At 40.4% G+C, this 18,415-nt stretch overlaps 1 protein-coding gene across 3 annotated transcripts in view; it reads right to left on the bottom strand.

Annotated features, from left to right (window-relative positions):
- NUP133 (nucleoporin 133) overlaps window positions 1-13,480 on the bottom strand; it is a 59,980-nt gene extending 46,500 nt beyond the window's left edge. Inside the window, exons 1-7 of one of the 3 annotated variants that reach the window (XM_049881186.1) lie at window positions 13,117-13,206; window positions 11,955-12,221; window positions 11,321-11,439; window positions 6,040-6,143; window positions 4,660-4,767; window positions 2,969-3,103; window positions 2,207-2,377 (exon numbers count right to left, since the gene is read on the bottom strand). In XM_049881186.1, the coding sequence (XP_049737143.1) occupies window positions 2,207-2,377; window positions 2,969-3,103; window positions 4,660-4,767; window positions 6,040-6,143; window positions 11,321-11,423 (621 nt within the window). In that variant the 5' untranslated portion in view covers window positions 11,424-11,439; window positions 11,955-12,221; window positions 13,117-13,206. Of the gene's footprint in view, window positions 1-2,206; window positions 2,378-2,968; window positions 3,104-4,659; window positions 4,768-5,396; window positions 5,542-6,039; window positions 6,144-11,320; window positions 11,440-11,954; window positions 12,222-13,116 lie in introns of those variants that run through there. The other 2 variants (XM_049881184.1, XM_049881187.1) reach the window with 2 other exon arrangements.
- Window positions 13,481-18,415: the final 4,935 nt, after the last annotated feature.

Here is an 18,415-nt window from a genome sequence, read left to right on the forward strand (position 1 = left end):
AAAGGCGGAAGATGAAGGAAGAACCAAAAGCTGGGGAGGCAGGAAAGTGACAGGGTCTTCAGAGAGCAAGAGGTAGTGCTGTTAAACTGGAATTTAGACTCTAAGTAGAAAAGGAGCAAAATTAAGGCTAGAGTGAAAAGTCAGGAGCACACAGTGGAGAGTCCTGAAGGTGAGTGAGTTTGTAAATCTAATAGGCAAGGGAGATATTATTAACCGCTTCTGAGCAGAGGTGTGACAACCTAGAGCTGTGTTATAGAAAAATTAATCTGGCAGAGATGTGTGTAGTTGTACTTTTTAAGTACATATTTGCTTAGGAAGTATAGATGTGTATTTTTTTAAGCTAGGTATACATGAATGTTTTGTGTTAAAACCCTAACATCTCGTTTCTCCTGTCACCATGACTCTAGCCACTTACAGGGCAGGAGGTGCCAACGATGAATAAACTGAACTAGCAACAGGAGCTGAGGTGAAATTTACCAAGTACAGACTAGGGCATAACAAGGGAAACGGAAAGCTGGGGAGGGAAATGATACGACAGAAGTTAAATCTACAATGGCTAGTACATAACCAATCTGCTATAGAAGGAGAAGGAATACCAAGGAAATACAAAAACGTTAAACCTACATCACTGAAAAACCGATGGGGCTACTAACATAAAGGGACAGATCAGAAGAGAAATGAGTTTTGTAAGGTTAAGTGTGGAGTCTATAGGACAGAAGAGGGAAGCTAATAAATTTGTTTTTAGACATGTTAAGTTTTAGGCTTAAAGAATATTCAAAGGAAGCAGGTGATGACAGCTATATAAAATAAGAGGAAAAACAGTACAGTAGGGCCCCCTATCCACGGTCTTGCTTTCCAGTTTGTTATCCTCAGTCAACCTTGGCTCGAAAATGTGAAACAAGTACGCAGCAAGATGAGGCCCCGCGCTGTTCCACTCCATCACTCACATAACTTTTATTACAGTATGTTGTTATAACTGTTCTATTTTATTAGTTATTGCTTTTAATCTCTTACTGTGCCTACTTTATAAATTAAACTCTATCATGGGTATATATGTATAAGACAAATACTATACATAGGGTTTGGTACTATCATCGGTTTCAGGCATCCACAGGAGGTCTTGGAATGTGTCCTCCACAGATAAGAGGGGACTACTGTACAGAAAAAAAAGAACGTGCTTTAAATTCAGACAGAACTGGGTACAAATCCCGGCTCTGCAACTTAATAGTTAAGTTACCCCATTCAGCTGATTTAGCCTCAGTGAGCCTGTTTCCTTGCCTGTAAATTGGAGGTATAGTGATCTACTTTACAGGTTGTGGTAATGATCATATGAGATTGTAAACAGGGAGCCCACGGCACGGAGGAGATGCTGGATAAATTTAGCTCCCATCACCCTTCCCTTCACTGTTCTGGAGCTTGGGGCCAAACTGGAAGCCTAAAGACGTAGATTTGAGTTGTCTACACACATACCTGGAATCGTGCAACTGGTGAACATAGTTCTGATTCAGTCCAGAACACGAAGTTCTTAGTACACACTTTTATTTATTTTTAAATTTTTATAAAGTATTTTATTTATTCATAAAGTGCTCTATAAACCATCAATGAGCTTTATAACTTGTTTTTTAACTGTACTTTAGACGCAAGTTTACAGAGCAAACTAGTTTCTTGTTAAATAATTAATACACTTTTTTTTGACACTGGTTGCCAACCCCACAACATGTCAACATTCTCCCCTTCTTGACCTTGGGTTCTGTCCTCTCCATGCCCCTGAGCTGGGGTGCCCCTTTAGTCTCATTTTGTTTTATGGGCCTGTCTAATCTTTGGCTGAAGGGTGAACCTCAGGAGTGACTTCAGTACTGAGCTATAAGGGTGCCCAGGGAGGAAACACTTTTAAATTTTACAAAATAGTTTTAATTCTATAAAAACGTATATTTATAAGAAAATCTGCCTGATTTAAAGACCCTGACATTACAAGATGTGGGAGAGGAAAGCTAGTACGGATGCTTTTAATCATCACAGTAAAAATGATTCAATGAAAAGATCAAAGGTTCTGATTCACGTACATCATTTTTCATACCAGAGGCAATAGAGACGCTGCAAGAAACTTTCAACTTACTGATTTCCTCAAGAAACGAATTTGTAAAACCAAGTTATTTTATAAACTTACTGTGAGATCACTACTAACCAAGTTATTTTATAAACTTACTGTGAGATCACTACTAGCAGACAAAATTCCCAAAAGAGAAGAAACCTTCCGGCCGATTCCTGAAAGCACGCCTTGCCCCTGAGGCAGGAGGTGCTGATGGACTTTCCCTGAACTCTCAGGTACCAGCCGGATTAGGCGGCTTCCTGACGAAGACAAGATGAAGCTTCCTCCCTGGGGGCAAACATTGTGAGATTAGTTCAATGGAACATATAACACTGAAGTAGTTTTAAAAAATTAACAAAAAGTAATGTTTTAATACAGAGAAAAACCATCTGCACCTTTAAACAAATCTAAAAGAATAAAAAATGGGAGCAGTATTATTTTATTAAAACAATTTACTTAAGAACCCACTTACTATTATTAATGCTACATAAACAAAAAAACTTTTATAGCAGAAAAAGTTTTTTTTTTTTTTTTTAAATTATAGGTTCACCACATTGCAGGTTCAACAAACCAAATATCAGATTTTATTTCTTTGGTAAACTTGCTGAGTATAAATTAGCAAACCATTCTTTACAGTGTCAAACGGTTTTTACGTCACTGTCCTAGAACATCTCTGAAAGAAACAAATACAATTGGCTATTATCTGAGATTGATGTTAGAGTCCTGTAAGAAGGGCTTCCCTTTGGCCTACTGTTCAAATTCTAGACCCTTAAAGTTTTCTCTTGTCTCTTTTTAATCCTTCCCTGGCCTGTACGGTCTGTTCGAAACAGTACATTTTTAGTCACTCAAATTCCATTTACAAGCCAAACTATAGCTTACCTGCACTGCTGTGAGAAAATTATAAGTCTTGTCACCTCCTAAATCTACAGAAGTCTCTGTGTAGGTGTCTTCATGAGCAAGGTTTGGCCAATAGCGGATAGATCCTTCTCTGGTGGCAGCCATTACAGCAACATCCTTGAAATAAAACATTAACTCATTGTGTTGATTAATAAAAGAATGATTCAAAACTTGGAAGTCTGATGATACTGATAAAGAAATCATGGCAATTTACTATTCAAGTAACGAAAACTTTTTTTTTTCTAAATTGAAATTTACTTTTTTTTTTTGGTGTTTAGCTCTATGAATTTTAATACATGTATAGATTCGTGTAACTACCACCATAATCACAATACGGAACAGCTCCACCACCCCACCCCCACCCCAACTCCCTAGTGCTACCCCTTTATGCTAACTCTCCTGCCATCCCTAACCCCTGGCAACCAGTGTTCCCATCATCACAGTTCTGTCTTTTCAAGAATGTCAATCAAATGGAATCATACAGTATGTAACCATTTGACACTGGCTTATCTCACTCACTTTGAGATTCACCTCAGGTGTCCATTCCTTTTTACTGCTGAGTAGTTATCCATTGTAGGGATGTACCCTGTTTATCCAGTCACTTGCTAAAGGACATGTGAGTTGTTTCCAGCTTTGGATATCACAAATAAAGCTGCTATAACATTCGGGTACTGGCTATCGTGTGAACGTTAAGCTTTGCCTTCTCTAGGGTAAATAGCCAGAAAAAAATGGCCGGCTCGTATGGGAAGTGTATGTTTACCTTTATAAGGAAGTGCCAAGCCAAACAGCTGTTTTACATTCCTATCAGTAGTGTCTCAAAGTTCCAGTTGTTCCACATCCTTGCCAGTACTTGGTGGCTATTTTTTGAACCATTCCAATAGGTGTTGTCTTTTCTGAATTTGCATTTCCCTTAAGCACATGAACGTCGTTGATCATTAAAAAAAAAAAAATATTTATTATTTTTTTTAATGATCAACGACGCTCATGTGCTTATTTGCCTAACTTATATCCTCTGTGGCAGTGTCTATTTAAAAATGTTTGATGCCCACTGTAAAAACTGAGCTGTTTGTTTTCTCACTGTTGAGCTTAAAGAGTTCTTTTTATATTGTGGATACAAGTCCTTTGTTGGTCATATGATTTACAAATATATTCTACAAGTCTGTACCTTGTCTCTTCCTTTTCTTGACAGTAGCTTTGGCACAGTTTTTAATTTTGATGAAGTCCAATTTATCAACTGTTTTCTTTTATGGATCATGCTTTTGGTGTCATTTCCAAGAACTCTTTGCCTAATCTCAGGTCACAAAGATTCTCTTATGTTTTCTTCTAAATGTTTTATAGTTTCACATTTTATATTTAGATCTATGATCCATTTTGAGTTAGTCTTTGTATAAGGTATGAGGTTCAGAGGAGAATTCATTTTTTTGCATACAGATGACCAATTGTTCCAACATCGTTTGTTGAAATGCTAAACTGCTTCTGTATCTTTGTCAAAGATCAAATGGCCATATTTGTTTGGGTTTATATCTGTACTCTATTCTGTTCCATTAACCTGTGTGTCTTTGCCAATACCTGTGCCTTGATTTCTGTAGCTTTACAGTTATGTCTTAAAATTGGATCGGGTGATTCCTCCATATTTTAAATGGTTTATTTCAATAAGCATTAAAATCACCCACCTGAATCGAGTGTGCTTCACCTGTGAGGGCAGACGAAGAAAGAGCCACCAGGTCTGCACTCCACTGGAAATCACTAGGTGGCAGCTGAAGTTCTTTACACAGAGACAACTGCAGAACAAACGGAAACAGAAAGTCTTTCATGGGAAATCCAACTTTTCAAATATGCAGCTGACTCCCCTATTTCCTTTCTCTGAATATTTTAGGTCTGATTCATTGCTGGAAATACCATCCTATAAATATTCTTTCTTCTCACATCTCCTTTTGATCAGGTTTTCATCATGGCTTTCAGTAAGTTAAAAACAAAGTATCTTATACCTGTTGCCATCGAGCTGATTCAGACTCATAGCAACCCTGTTAAGACTGAGTAAAACTGCCCCATAGGGTTTCTAAGGAGCAGCTGGTGGATTTGAACTGCCAAACTTTTGGTTAGCAGCCATAGCTCTTAACCACTGTGCCGCCAGGGCTCCAAAGTATCTTAAGGGATATAAAATCAGCAACTTTTAAGCACTAGGCTAGATGGTGATTATCAACTAATTTTTTCCCAAGCTAAAGAAAGGCACTGGTTAAGGAAAGTGCTTAGGCTTCCTCTGGAACTTTTCCATGCTAGTCTTGATTTGTTATTTGACATTTAAAATCAGCGTGACTACAGTTTAATTGCACTGAATTTCCTACACTCTCAGCCAAGTATCAGATTCCCTCTGCTAACTCAGCCATGTCCCCCAGGACTTTTCCCTCACCTACTGCTCCTAACTACAAATGCGATTTTCCAGGCGGTGGTGGCACAAAGCCAGAAGATGTGAAGAGCTTAGGTGAGCAGGAGCCTGAGTTCCCACGGAACGATGGCTCAGTGAGTAATGAGTAATACAAGACAGTATGTCTAAGCTGTAACGAACAGAAAAAGAAGTTACTAAGGATAAGTTACTAGACACACAACCCCTCTGTTGGGAATTAACAACTGAAAGTTAAACCAGCAGTTACGGCTATTTTTCTTGTTTTATTAAGCATCATTCACTAGATTGACGCACTACAGTCCCATCTTCTTAGACATAAGTTCATTAGCTTATCTGGATAGCATTTCATCTTAGAGTTCATTAGGCAGGCCAGGTAGCATGACATTCACTAAAAATTCCAACATTTCTAATCTTATTAAATGCCAATGACATGGATTTTGTATTAAAACTGTTAAAGAAGAGAAACTTTGTGCCCAGTGCATAAATGTGTACACGTGCTCAGTATTTCGTATCACTATGAAAATGCAAACCCTAATGCTTGTGTAGGGTCAGACTGCCGTCCTCTATCAATCCTAAAGTTAGGGTGAAATCCAGAAACAACTGGTATCCCTCTGCTCCGTCTCCTCCCAGCTCTCCGAAGGGCCATTACCTTAGTAATAGGTGAGAGACCAATCTTCCAAACAATGAGTTTCTCCTTGCAGACCAGACAAGCCCATCCACTGTCATCTATGTGAACAGCCAGCTGATCATCAACTAAAGAAAAAAGTGCACCATTAAAGTATGCATATGAGAGACTGTCAAAATTTCCTTACACCAAAGTCTTCTTTATTATCATACGCTTCACCAAAAAAAGTAATTAACACACACCAAAAAAAAGGTAATTGACAAAAGAAAATAAGCAATTAGAAAAATATAGAAATTCAAGAATAATCAACATCAAAAACAAAAGATCCTTGTGGTGGCACAATGGTTAAATGCTTGGTTACTAAACAAAAAAAGCTTAGAAGTTTGAACCCACACAGCAGCTCTTCGGGATGAAAGACCTGGCAACACGCTCCTGGACAGACGACAGCCTAGGAAGCCCTCTGGGCACTACTACTAGACAGCACAAGGCAACAACAACCACCACCAGTTTTAGAACTAACTCTAAAGGCAAAAAGTATATTTTGGGCCTGATATTTGTTACAAAGAAACATCTTACTTTCTATAAGTAAACTCAGTAGCCTTCATGATTTTAGTTTGATAAAGTAACATAAATAATAAACCTTCAGCAACTATATAAATCATTTAAAGAAAAATCATGCTCCTTCAAAAGAACGTGATTTTGAAATAAGACTTGGCTAAAATTAAGATGGAAACCCTGGTGGTGTAGTGGTTAAGTGCTACGGCTGCTAACATAGGGGTCGGCAGTTCAGATCTGCCAGGCGCTCCTTGGAAACTCTATGGGGCAGTTCTACTCTGTCCTATAGGGTCGCTATGAGTCGGAATTGACTCAACAGCACTGGGTTTGGTTTTTTTGGTTTAAAATGAAGATAAATTACTACCTTTTATAAAGACATAAAGGGTTACATTCTCTTAAGTGATAAAACTACATTGGCATATTGCTACATCTTAAGCATTGGTGGTAGGCCTCTGTAAACTTGTTAATAATTCTAGATATTTAATTAATTTGAGCTTTGCTCTTGACTTAAACACAGGGTTGAGGGACAAAATTCAAGGCACTAAGAAGGTACAAGCTAAAATGTCAAATCCTGTCTGGGCTAAGTGTGGGCTTTTTTCTTGAAATGGAGTATCTGCTTAATGTATTTTTTTCCTGAGAGCACGACAGTATCTCCAGCTCCTCTACTGGTGAGCTGCTGCGGTCCTGACTTAACACAGTCCTTGGTGGGCTTTCACGTGGAGAACAGTTCTTCAGTTTACACACGTGATTTCTAGGGGCTCTCTCCTCTAAGCTTCTACATTTGAGGCTGTGTATTATTTGTTATTAACAGAGGCTGGTGGCATGAACCAGAAGGAGTATGATAAAAGGTTTAAACACGAAACATATCCTAATTAGAAGGGAAGAAGTAAAACTATCTCTATTCACAGATGACACAATCCTATATATAGAAAATGCCAAAGAATCCACTAGACCTAATAAACGAATGCAGCAAAGTTGGCAAGGTATAAAATCAACATGGAAAAATCAGTTGTGTTTCTACATACCGGTAATGACCAATCTGAAAAGAAAACAGTTCCATCTATAATAGCATCTAAAAAGAACAAAATACTTAGGGATAAATTTAACCAAGGAGGTGAACAACTTGAATGCTGAAAACTACAAAAAATTGTTGAAAGAAATTAAAGAAGACTTAAATAAATAGAAAGCCATTTCCTGTTCATGAATTGGAAAACTCGGTATTAAGATGTTAACTGCACCCAAAGTGATCTAAAGACTCAGCACAGTTCCTATCAAAATTTCAAAAGCTTATTTTGCAGAAATGGAAAAGTCAATCCTCAAATTCATATGGAATTGCAACAGGAAAAACAATCTGGGAAAAAAAAAGTCTGAGGACTCACATTTGGCAATTTCAAAACTTAAGTAAAAGCTCCAGTAATCAAGAGTGTGGTAGTGACATAAGTACAGACATATAAAACCAAAACCAAACCTGTTGTCATTGAGTTCATTGACTCATAGCAACCCTACAGGACAGAGTAGAACTGTCCCATAGGGTATCCAAGGAGCAGCTGGTGGATTCCAACTGCTGACCTTTTCGTCAGCAGCCAAACTCTTAACCACTGTGCTACCAGGGCACCAGAGATGTACAGACCAATAAAACTGAGAGTGCAGAAATAAACCCATACATCTGTGGTCAAATGATTTCAACAGTGCTGTTACATCCATTTAATGGGAAAGTATAATTCCATCAACAAACGGTGTTTGGACAACTGGATTTCCACATGCAGAAGAATGACGTTGAACTCCTACCTTATACCACACACGTATTAACTCAAAATGGATCAATGGCCTAAATATGAGAGCTAAAACCACATGACTCTTAGAATAAAACATAAGGGTAACTCTTAAGGACCTTGTGTTTGGCAAAGGATTCTTAGATATGACACCAAAATCACAAATAACAAAATAAAAGATAAATTGGACTTCATCAAAATTTAAAACTTTATACCTCAAAGGACTGTATCAAGAAAGTAAAGAGACAACCTACAGAATGGAAGAAAATATTTGGTAACCATATATCTGATCAGGGTTTGATATCTCAAATATATAAGGAACTCCTACAATTCAACAACAAAAAGACAAACAACCCAACTAAAAAATGGGCAAAGGACTTAAATATTTCTCCAAAGAAGACATATAAATGGCCAATAAGCACATGAAAAGATGCTCAAAGTTATTAATCATTAAGGAAATGTAAATCAAAACCACAACAGATGTCAGTTCCCATACAATACAGTGGCAGGTATCAGGAAAACAGAAAATAACAAGAGTAGGCAAGGACATGGAGAAATCGAAACCCTCATGCATTGCTGGTGGGAAGGTAAAATGGTGTAGCCACTGTGGAAAACAGTTTGGTGGTGGGTCAAAAGTTAAAGAATTACCATATGACTCAGTAATTTGATTCCTAGGTATATATCCAAAAGAATTGAAAAGAGGGACTCAAATAAATACCTATACACCAATGTTCATCACAGCATTATTTACAACAGCCAAAATTTGGAAACCACCCAATGGACGAACAGGTAAACAAAATGCAGTATATACGTACAATGGAATATTATTCAGCCATAACGAGAAATGAGGCTCTGATGCATGCTACAACACAGATGAACCCTGAAAACATTAACTCATTGCTATGGAGTTAATTCTGACTCACAGTGACCCTACGGGACAGAGCAGAACTGCCCCATGGGGTTTTCAAGGAGCGCCTGGTGGATTTGAACTGCCAACCTTTTGGTTAGGAGCCAAACTCTTAACCACTAGGGTTCATGCTGTGTAAAATAAACCAAACACTAATGACAAAAATTGTATGATTCCACCTATATGAAATATCTAGAATAAACAAATGCATAAAGACAAAAAGTAGATGGGGAAAACCTAGCTCAATTGGCATAACATAGTTTATAAAGAAAATGTTCTACATCCTACTTTGGTAAATAGCACCTGGGGTCTTAAAAGAGTGTGAGCAGCCATCTAAGACAGTCCACTGGTCTCACCCTGTCTGGAACAAGAGAGAATGAAGAAAACCAAAAACATAAGGGAAAGATTAGTCCAAAGGACAAAGGGACCACAACGACCACAGCCTCCACCAGACTGAGGCCAGCACAACTAGATGGTGTCCGACTACGGCCACTGATTGCTCTGACAGCGATCACAATATACGGTTCAGACAAAGGAGGAGAAATACGTAGAGTGAAATCTAACTCACAAGCACAAAAAAGACCACATTTACTGGTATGACAGAGACTGGAGAAATCCCCTGAGTATGGCCCTCGGACACACTAGAAAGTAGATTAGAGGCTCCACCGAGGCAGAGGCTTCAGCCCAGTTCAGCTCACTTTGGGATGTCACTGAACTCCCATGCATTTCTTCCAAACGCCCTCTCTAATGACTCTTTCTTCCCTCTCTTCCCACCCTAAAGCAATTCTGAGCTGCACGGCCTTAGGCCGCATAGGAGCTGGGAGCTTAGAACAGGTGCCCACTGGCTTGGTGCTGCCTGTGCACCTAGCAGAAGGCAGTGGCCCCTGCGGAGGCTGGCCCTACAATGGATGCAGCAACCCTACCAGCACGAAGGAGTGAGGGGTGCAGGGCAGCGTCGGGTGGCAAGGCCCAGCTTCCCTGAGGCCACCCAGAAACCCTCCTTGAAGAATATGCTCTGCAGCTGTTCCTGCCGTGTCTGCCTCCCGTTAATGCACAAAATAGTCTGATAGATTTTTTTTACTATTGACGTAAATGCAAAATGTCTGATGACGAGACAGTCGATAAGTGAGGAGTGGGTGTATATATATTTCTAAACAAAATGTGTGGCACAAGTTTAGTTGTCCGAAAACAACAGTCCTAAAGCTCCCAAGAACTTACAGGCAAAATGTGCAAGTTCGAGTTGATGAGAAATAGTCCTTCTTCTACAATGGAATACCGTAAGCTTATTTGATTGCCATTCAGGGTATGAAACACATTTGACAGCATGATGCACTTACACACAATTTAAATAAAACTGAAACAAAAGTTACCTAACCTTACTATAGGAGATGCATGCTGATATTTCCCATTCTTTTCTATTTCATTTTTTTTAAAATGCTGGCCACAAACCACCAAGCTGGTTTCACTCACAACCTACAGTTTGAAAAACACTACTGAAGAAAATCACAAAGATCTAGAATCATTAAATCCTTAAAAACAATGACTCAGGCAGATGCTCTGAACTTCGCTCTTCCAGGCACCCAACCCCTCACTCTTAATGTTGCCTTTCTGAGCCGTATGCTCACTGGGTCTTCCCAACTTCCACTTTAATTCTCTGTCAACAGAACCTTCTAAATGTAACCACACTGGTAGTTATCACTGATTTGTGTGAACAGACTCTGGGATATATATGATCTAATGGAGGTAGGACTTGATTTTACAGCATCATTAATCCAAAAATGACTGGTTTGTTTTTAAACTTCATATACTTAAGTAACTCTTGAAATCGAACTGAATTTTGGACATGCAGTATTTGAAACCATCAAAGACCTAATTTGGTTGTGCTAGAATAAACTCATTCTGCTCCTCAAATTTATTACATTTCTCAATGATAGTGAAAAACTAGATCAACTACCTGTTTCTCTCCATTTAGGTATACGTAAACCAGAGAATACATAAATTTTGATCATCAAGTCAGACCTAGGCTTCATGCTGAATTGGTAATAGAGGCAAATGGAAAGATGAGACCTACCTTCAGCCAACGTTAGGGCCTCCATAATTTTAACAGGGAGAGAAGATCCAAACGTTTTCACATCATAGTTCATAGACTCAGTTACGGAGTGGTGCAGGAACATTCGTGTCGGTGTTCCTCTAAAGAAAAGCAATCACATTACTTTATTCATAAATTTTCATGTATATAATTTCTAATTAAAGAGTTCATTGACAAATAAGACACATGGAAGAAGAGGCGTGACAATGGGAAGAACTCTGGCTTATGCATACTTGTGTAATCAAATGTAATTTTTGTTAAAAAAAAAATACTATCGGGGTCTTAGGAAAACCTGGCTTTTCAGACCATTATGCTCTAGTAATTGGACAGATGCCTCTAGTCACTTAAAGTCTTTATAACTCTGCTTCCTTAACTGTCAAATAGGAGGGCTGGACTAGATCAGTGTTTTTCAAAATGCAGGTCAGTTTAAGGGTATCAGTCAACATATTTTCCAAAAAATATATATATATATATATATATATATAAATACATACAGTTTATCACATGTTGTGGTCAAAAAGTTTGACAAACATTGTGCTAGATGATCAGTAAGCTCTCATCTAGCTCTAAAATTCTAAGAACCTATCAGGTCTGTGCAGCAAGCATCTGCAGTTACCTGGTCTTCAATAGTAGATATAGCAGTAGAATTATATTCCCTTCTCACTCTCTTCTTCAAATTCAGAATCATGATGTAAAGCCACCATTATAAAAGTTATCCTATCTCTTCTTAGGATTAAATGAGGAGAGGCACATAGAGTGGTCTATAGCTAGAATGGCTTTGTTTCTTGACAGAAGTATTATAACAAGATTTTTCTTTGAACGATCAACAGATGGTAAGAGATTTTTTTTAATTAAATAAAACAGCTTTTATTCTCCAGTTTTTCTAAAAAGGAACAGAAAATAGTGACATCACTTTCAAAAGCACTTTTCAAGATCAAGCATCAGAAGTCAAGGCTATAACGCATTCTTTAAAAATCATTTCTCCTTTAAAGTACTGCCAACACTGTATACATAAAACTTAGCCATGAGTTCCAGACCCAGCATTACCATTTTTCCTCCAGGGGAAAAATTCATTTTTAATAGACAAATTCAGAGGAAACTACTTCGAAATAGATACTACTTTCTTCTAAAGTTCTAGCTTGATTAATGAACATGGAGGGGGGGATGTGGACAGCTGTTGTACATCTGTGTTTGGCTAGAAAACTACTATTATCTTATTCCTTATGGAAAGCCTTTTCCCTATTTAGCTACAAAGTGAAATTCTGTAGCTAAAAGCCCTTTAGTTATTAGAGGTACTAACGGCCTAGGATGTTAGGCACTATAGAATGGTTTTCTAGGGTTGGAGGTCCCCAGTACCACCATCACATCTGCATCGTGGCACTTCAGGACTCCCTTGGCCTTAGTCAAGCAGGCTCCAGGTCAGATATCTCACTAGTGAGAAGAATCCGAGTGACTTACCCCGGGTCACAGAGGTAGTAAGGGGGAGAGGGGTGATCACTGATTCAAATTCACTTTATTCTTCACCACAAAAGTAATTTCCACGAAAAGTGAAAAGCAATGGTGTACACCCGGCCATGGTGTACTGTAGTCGTTCTCAATTGATGGATTAACCAAGGGGGGGCTGAAATAGCAACTGGTAAGAGCGGAAAAGGTCTATTTTCCCAATATTGTGGAATTCCGCCCAAGGTTCCAGAGGCTTGGGGAGACACTACCCCATTGGACCCACCGAGACCCCTGAGCCGACCGGTCGTCGGACCTGCCTGGGGAGGAACACTTACCGCGAGCTCAGCGAGCTCCGCCGGCCGACCGGCGAGAAGAGCACGGGGGAGCTGACTGCAGACCCCAGGGACAGCCCCTTCCTGCTTGCCGCCCGGGGTGTGGAGCCTGGCCCCATCCCGCCAAGCGGGCCCCTTCGGGACCCGGGACCGGGGGTCCGAGGGGAAGAGACAGCCGGGAACATGATGCGAGGGAGCGGAGGCGGGGAGCCCGACAGCTCCGGCCTGTGCGGCTGAGACGCGGCGCGCGCGGAGCTTGAACACCGAGGGGCGGGAGGACTCGCGGTGATGACGTCCAGGCGCAGCGCCGAGCCGGGCCTGCGGGCCTTGCGGGAGCCGCAGCCTTCCGAGCAGACTGGGCCGGGGCGGCGGCCGTTAATGACGTCTAAGCGCAGCGCCGAGCTCGCGGGGCGTGCTCGGAGCCCCTGGAGGCTGACCGGGAGTGGCGGCCATTGATGACGTTCAGGCGCAGGGCCGAGCCCCCTGGAGCGGAGTCCTCTAGCGGGTGGGGGCTTAGGGTTGCTGCCGGAGTTTCCTGGGCCAGTGCGGCGGGCGTCCGGATCATGCAGGGGAGTCAAACTGGAAAACCAGTGGAACTTCCCAACTCTGCTGCCTCCACCTTGAAGCCTTACACAGAGTTGGGTGTCCTTTTATCCTTTGCCCCTCTGCTCCTGCACGTGGGGCATTTATATTTTATCCTCATAATAGTTTAATGTTTTCATTAACTGTCTCTCAAAGCAGGGACGGTGCACACTACAACAGGTGCATAGTAAACCTTCCCTAAATTTTTGCTGAAGTAAGGTAATAGTTAAGTAAACACTGGCGTATCATATGTGGGAAACCACAGTGTGGGTGTCAGATGGTGATATTTCCCTGGGAAATCATTCTTCTGTGCAACTTAATAGCGTCTTTGGTCATCTTGCCGAAGTTATGTAAGCAAACTGGTTTACTCCTCCTACCTAGGATTATAGCCCAGCTTTGCAGCGTGTCTTTGAGTCTTATGGCCCAGAGCAGTTCCTCCTGGTTTCATTCCTACTTGGGAGTGCACGGTGGGAATGGAGAGTAGTCATGTCTGAGAGGGGATTGGTGGGATAAATTCTGTTCCTGTGCTTTGCTGGACTGATTTGTGATTTGCCCACCATTCAGTTATAAAAACTGCTATTTTCAGGAGCTAGAATGACTGCCCACACCTTTGAGCAGGAACTTCCCTGGGGTCCAGATGCATGACTATGGAAGGGTGGTAAATGGACAGCATAGTAACAGTCATTCATTCATTCATTGTGGATTTATTATTATTTTTATTTATTTGTTGTTGTTAGGTGCCGTCGAGTCGGTTCCGACTCATAGCGACCCTATGCACAACAGAATGAAACACTGCCCAGTCCTGAGCCATCCTTACAATCGTTGTTATGCTTGAGCTCATCGTTGGCAGCCACTGTGTCAATCCACCTCTTTGAGGGTCTTCCTCTTTTCCGCTGACCCTGTACTCTGCCAAGCATGATGTCCTTCTCCAGGGACTAATCCTTCCTGACAACATGTCCAAAGTATGTTAGACGCAGTCTCGCCATCCTTGTTTCTAAGGAGCTTTCTGGTTGTACTTCTTCTAAGACAGATTTGTCTGTTCTTTTGGCAGTCCATGGTATATTCAATATTCTTCGCCAACACCACAATTCAAAGGCATCAGTTCTTCTTTGGTCTTCCTTATTCATTGTCCAGCTTTCACATGCATATGATGCCATTGAAAATACCATGGCTTGGGTCAGGCGCACCTTAGTCTTCAAGGTGACATCTTTGCTCTTCAACACTTTAAAGAGGTCCTTTGCAGCAGATTTGCCCAATGCAACACGTCTTTTGCTTTCTTGACTGCTGCTTCCACGGCTGTTGATTGTGGATCCAAGTAAAATGAAATCCGTGACAACTTCAATCTTTGTTTATCATGATGTTGCTTATGGTCCAGTTGTGAGGATTTTTGTTTTTTTTATGTTGAGGTGTAATCCATACTGAAGGCTGTGGTCTTTGATCTTCATTAGTAAGTGCTTCAAGTCCTCTTCACTTTCAGCAAGCAAGGTTGTGTCATCTGCATAACGCAGGTTAATGAGTCTTCCTCCAATCTCGATGCCCCATTCTTCTTCGTATGGTCCAGCTTCTCGTATTACTTGCTCAGCATACAGACTGAATAGATATGGTGAAAGAATACAACCCTGATGCACACCTTTCCTGACTTTAAACCAATCAGTGTCCCCTTGTTCTGTCCAAACAACTGCCTCTTGATCTATGTAAAGATTCCTCATGAACACAATTAAGTGTTCTGGAATTCCCGTTCTTCACAATGTTATCCATAATTTGTTATGGTCCACACAGTCAAATGCCTTTGCATAGTCAATAAAACACAGGTAAACATCCTTCTGGTATTCTCTGCTTTCAGCCAGGATCCATCTGACATCAGCAATGATATCCCTGGTTCAATGTCCTCTTCTGAAACTGGCCTGAATTTCTGGCAGTTCCCTGTTTATATATTGCTGCAGCCGTTTTTGAATGATCTTCAGCAAAATTTTGCTTGCGTGTGATATTAATGATATTGTTCTATCATTTCCACATTCAGATGGATCACCTTTCTTGGGAACAGGCATAAATATGGTTCTCTTCCAGTCAGTTGGCCAGGAAGCTGTCTTCTGTATTTCTTGGCGTAGACAAGTGAGCATGTCCAGCACTGCATCTGTTTGTTGAAACATCTGAATTGATATTCCATCAATTCCTGGAGCCTTGTTTTTCACCAATGCCGTCAGAGCAGCTTGGACTTCTTCCTTCAGTACCATCGGTTCCTGATCATATGCCACTTCTTGAAATGGTTGAACATCAACTAATTCTTTTTGGTGTAATGACTCTGTATTCCTTCCATCTTCTTTTGATGCTTCCTGCGTCATTTAATATTATCTACTATTTATACCTACTATGTGCCAGGCTATCTGAAAAGTGGTAAGGTTTATAACTAAACAAAACAGACATGGGCCCTGCCCTCATGGAGGTCATAGACCAATGAGAAGGACAGATGCTGAACAAATGAACACAAATAAATATACAACTACAAATTAAGATGTATGCTATGAAAGAAAAGAGTAGGGTATATGGGAGAATAATTTGGAGTGCCCAATTTTGAAGGGTGGTCTATGAAAGGCTGCTGGGAGAAAAAGGACATTGAAGCTGAGACGTGAAGCATGAGTAGCAGCTAGGCTGGCAAAGAGTAGGAGGAATAGTGTTTTAGGCAAAGGTCCTGAAGCAGCAAGGAGTTTAGTGCATTTCAGGAAACTTAAAGAAACCTGAAAAACACTAAAAGTAGAACAAATTAGAGAAATGCTAAGGGGACCGTGAAGGCTCCACTAAGCAAGATCCTGTTGCTGTTGTTAGGTGCCATCAAGTCATTTCCAGTTTATAGCGACCCTACGCACTGGGTTTTTCTACGTACGACAGAAGGAAACACGCCCCATCCCGGCCATGGTGTACTGTAGTCGTTCTCCAACTTAAACATGCAGCAGCTGGCGGGCTTGTTAAAACAGGGCTCCACACGAGTTTGATTCAGGAGGTCTGTACTGAGGCTTGAGGATCTACGTTTCTAACAAGTGTCCAGGTGATGCTGCTGCTGCTGTCTGGGGATGGTATTTTGATAACCACTGGCGTAGTGCTGAAGAGAGGGTATAGACTCTGAAATTAAACAGAACCTGCTTCGAATCCCACCTCTGGTATTTACTGTCTCCTTTTTGAGCCTCCACTATCTCATCTGTAGAATGACTATTAATAGTACCACTGTTGGGAGAATTAGATGATACAGAGTTGACTACATTTCTGCGTGTCAGAAGATACAAACATAATAGAAAGACAAGCAAAGTGAAGAAACAAAATGCTTCCAAAAAGAGAGTACTCTTAAAAAAAAAAAACAACCCAAAAACAGTAAGTGAAAGAAATCTTCACGAACAGAAAAAAAAAAAACAAAAACAGAAATGCTTTAAAGGCGTGACCTGGCACTAGATCGAAGAACAGAAATTACCAAAACACATGGAAAGAGTTTCAACTGTACTAGTCATTAAAGAAATGCAAATTAAACCAACCATCAGAATTGTTTGCCTCTTGAGTTAGCAAAGATAATGAAAACAGCTCATGTTGAAAAGACTGGGGGGCAATTGGCACTGCTTGCTTGTGTAGGCTTCCGGTGGGATCATAAATAAGTACAGTCTCTTAAGTGGACAATTTGTATCAAAACGCCTTATAACCATGCAGGTTCTCTGAACTTGGCAATTCTCATTTCTAGCAATTTGTCTGAAAAAAACCTAAGAAATTGCAAAGGTATATAGACAGTATTGTTTATAATAGCAATGAAAATAGTGATGTAAATGTCCAGCCACAGATTTATTAAATAATGTGTATTTACATAATGGAATGTTATATATGCAAAACAGTATGTGTGGGTGTGTTAATGAATACTCAGAGATGTAGGAAAGTAGTTGTTATGTAGTCAAGTAAAAGCAGGCTGATTAAAAAACAGTATGTCCATTTTTATTTAAAAAAAAGAAAAAGACAAGTATGTGTGTGGGAGACGTCTGATTTGTGGCTCAACTTTTGGATGTGCTTCCCCTCTGCTCAACCTTCCCTGAAATGTAGCCCTTTCAGTGAAGATCAAGGAGCCCTGATAGCATGGAGTTCGACTGCTACCTGAAAGGTCAGTGGTTCGAACCCACCAGCAACTCCGTGAAAGATGTGGCAGTCTGCTTTCGTAAAGATTACAGCCTTGGAAACTCTATGGGGCTACCCTGTTCTGTTATAGGGTCACTGAGTTGGCACTGACTCGAGAGCAGTGGGTTTGGTTTGGCTAGTGAAGACCAAATTTGATTTATGTGAGACTAATCAGTGCAGTCAACAGCAGGAAAGTAGTCAGAATTACTTCCTGCGGATGGGATAGAACTGTTAGAATCTCATTCACAGCAGCTCTGTAATTAAGATATTATTAAAATGGAAAAGCAAAAGAGCACTGAAGAACTCACCATGTAAATTGCCCACTCCGAGTTATCTTCAGGGGCATTCATCTAATCCTCATCTAACTGGCAAAGGAAAGGTTTGTCATGACTGTAAATCTCAGTGTAGTTTAAAAGCGAAGAATGCATTTTTTTTGCCACTAGCTCTGGGCTCAGCACTCTCTGTAAAGGGCCAGACAGTAAATATCTCCAGCTTGTGGGCCACACACTCTTCGTCACAACTACTCAGCTCTGTGGTTTGTTCATTAATCTTCTATATATCCCATCTGGTTTTGAAA

This window comes from Elephas maximus, chromosome 3 (genome assembly GCF_024166365.1).
Source record: "Elephas maximus indicus isolate mEleMax1 chromosome 3, mEleMax1 primary haplotype, whole genome shotgun sequence".
In the NCBI taxonomy this organism is placed as follows: domain Eukaryota; kingdom Metazoa; phylum Chordata; class Mammalia; order Proboscidea; family Elephantidae; genus Elephas; species Elephas maximus.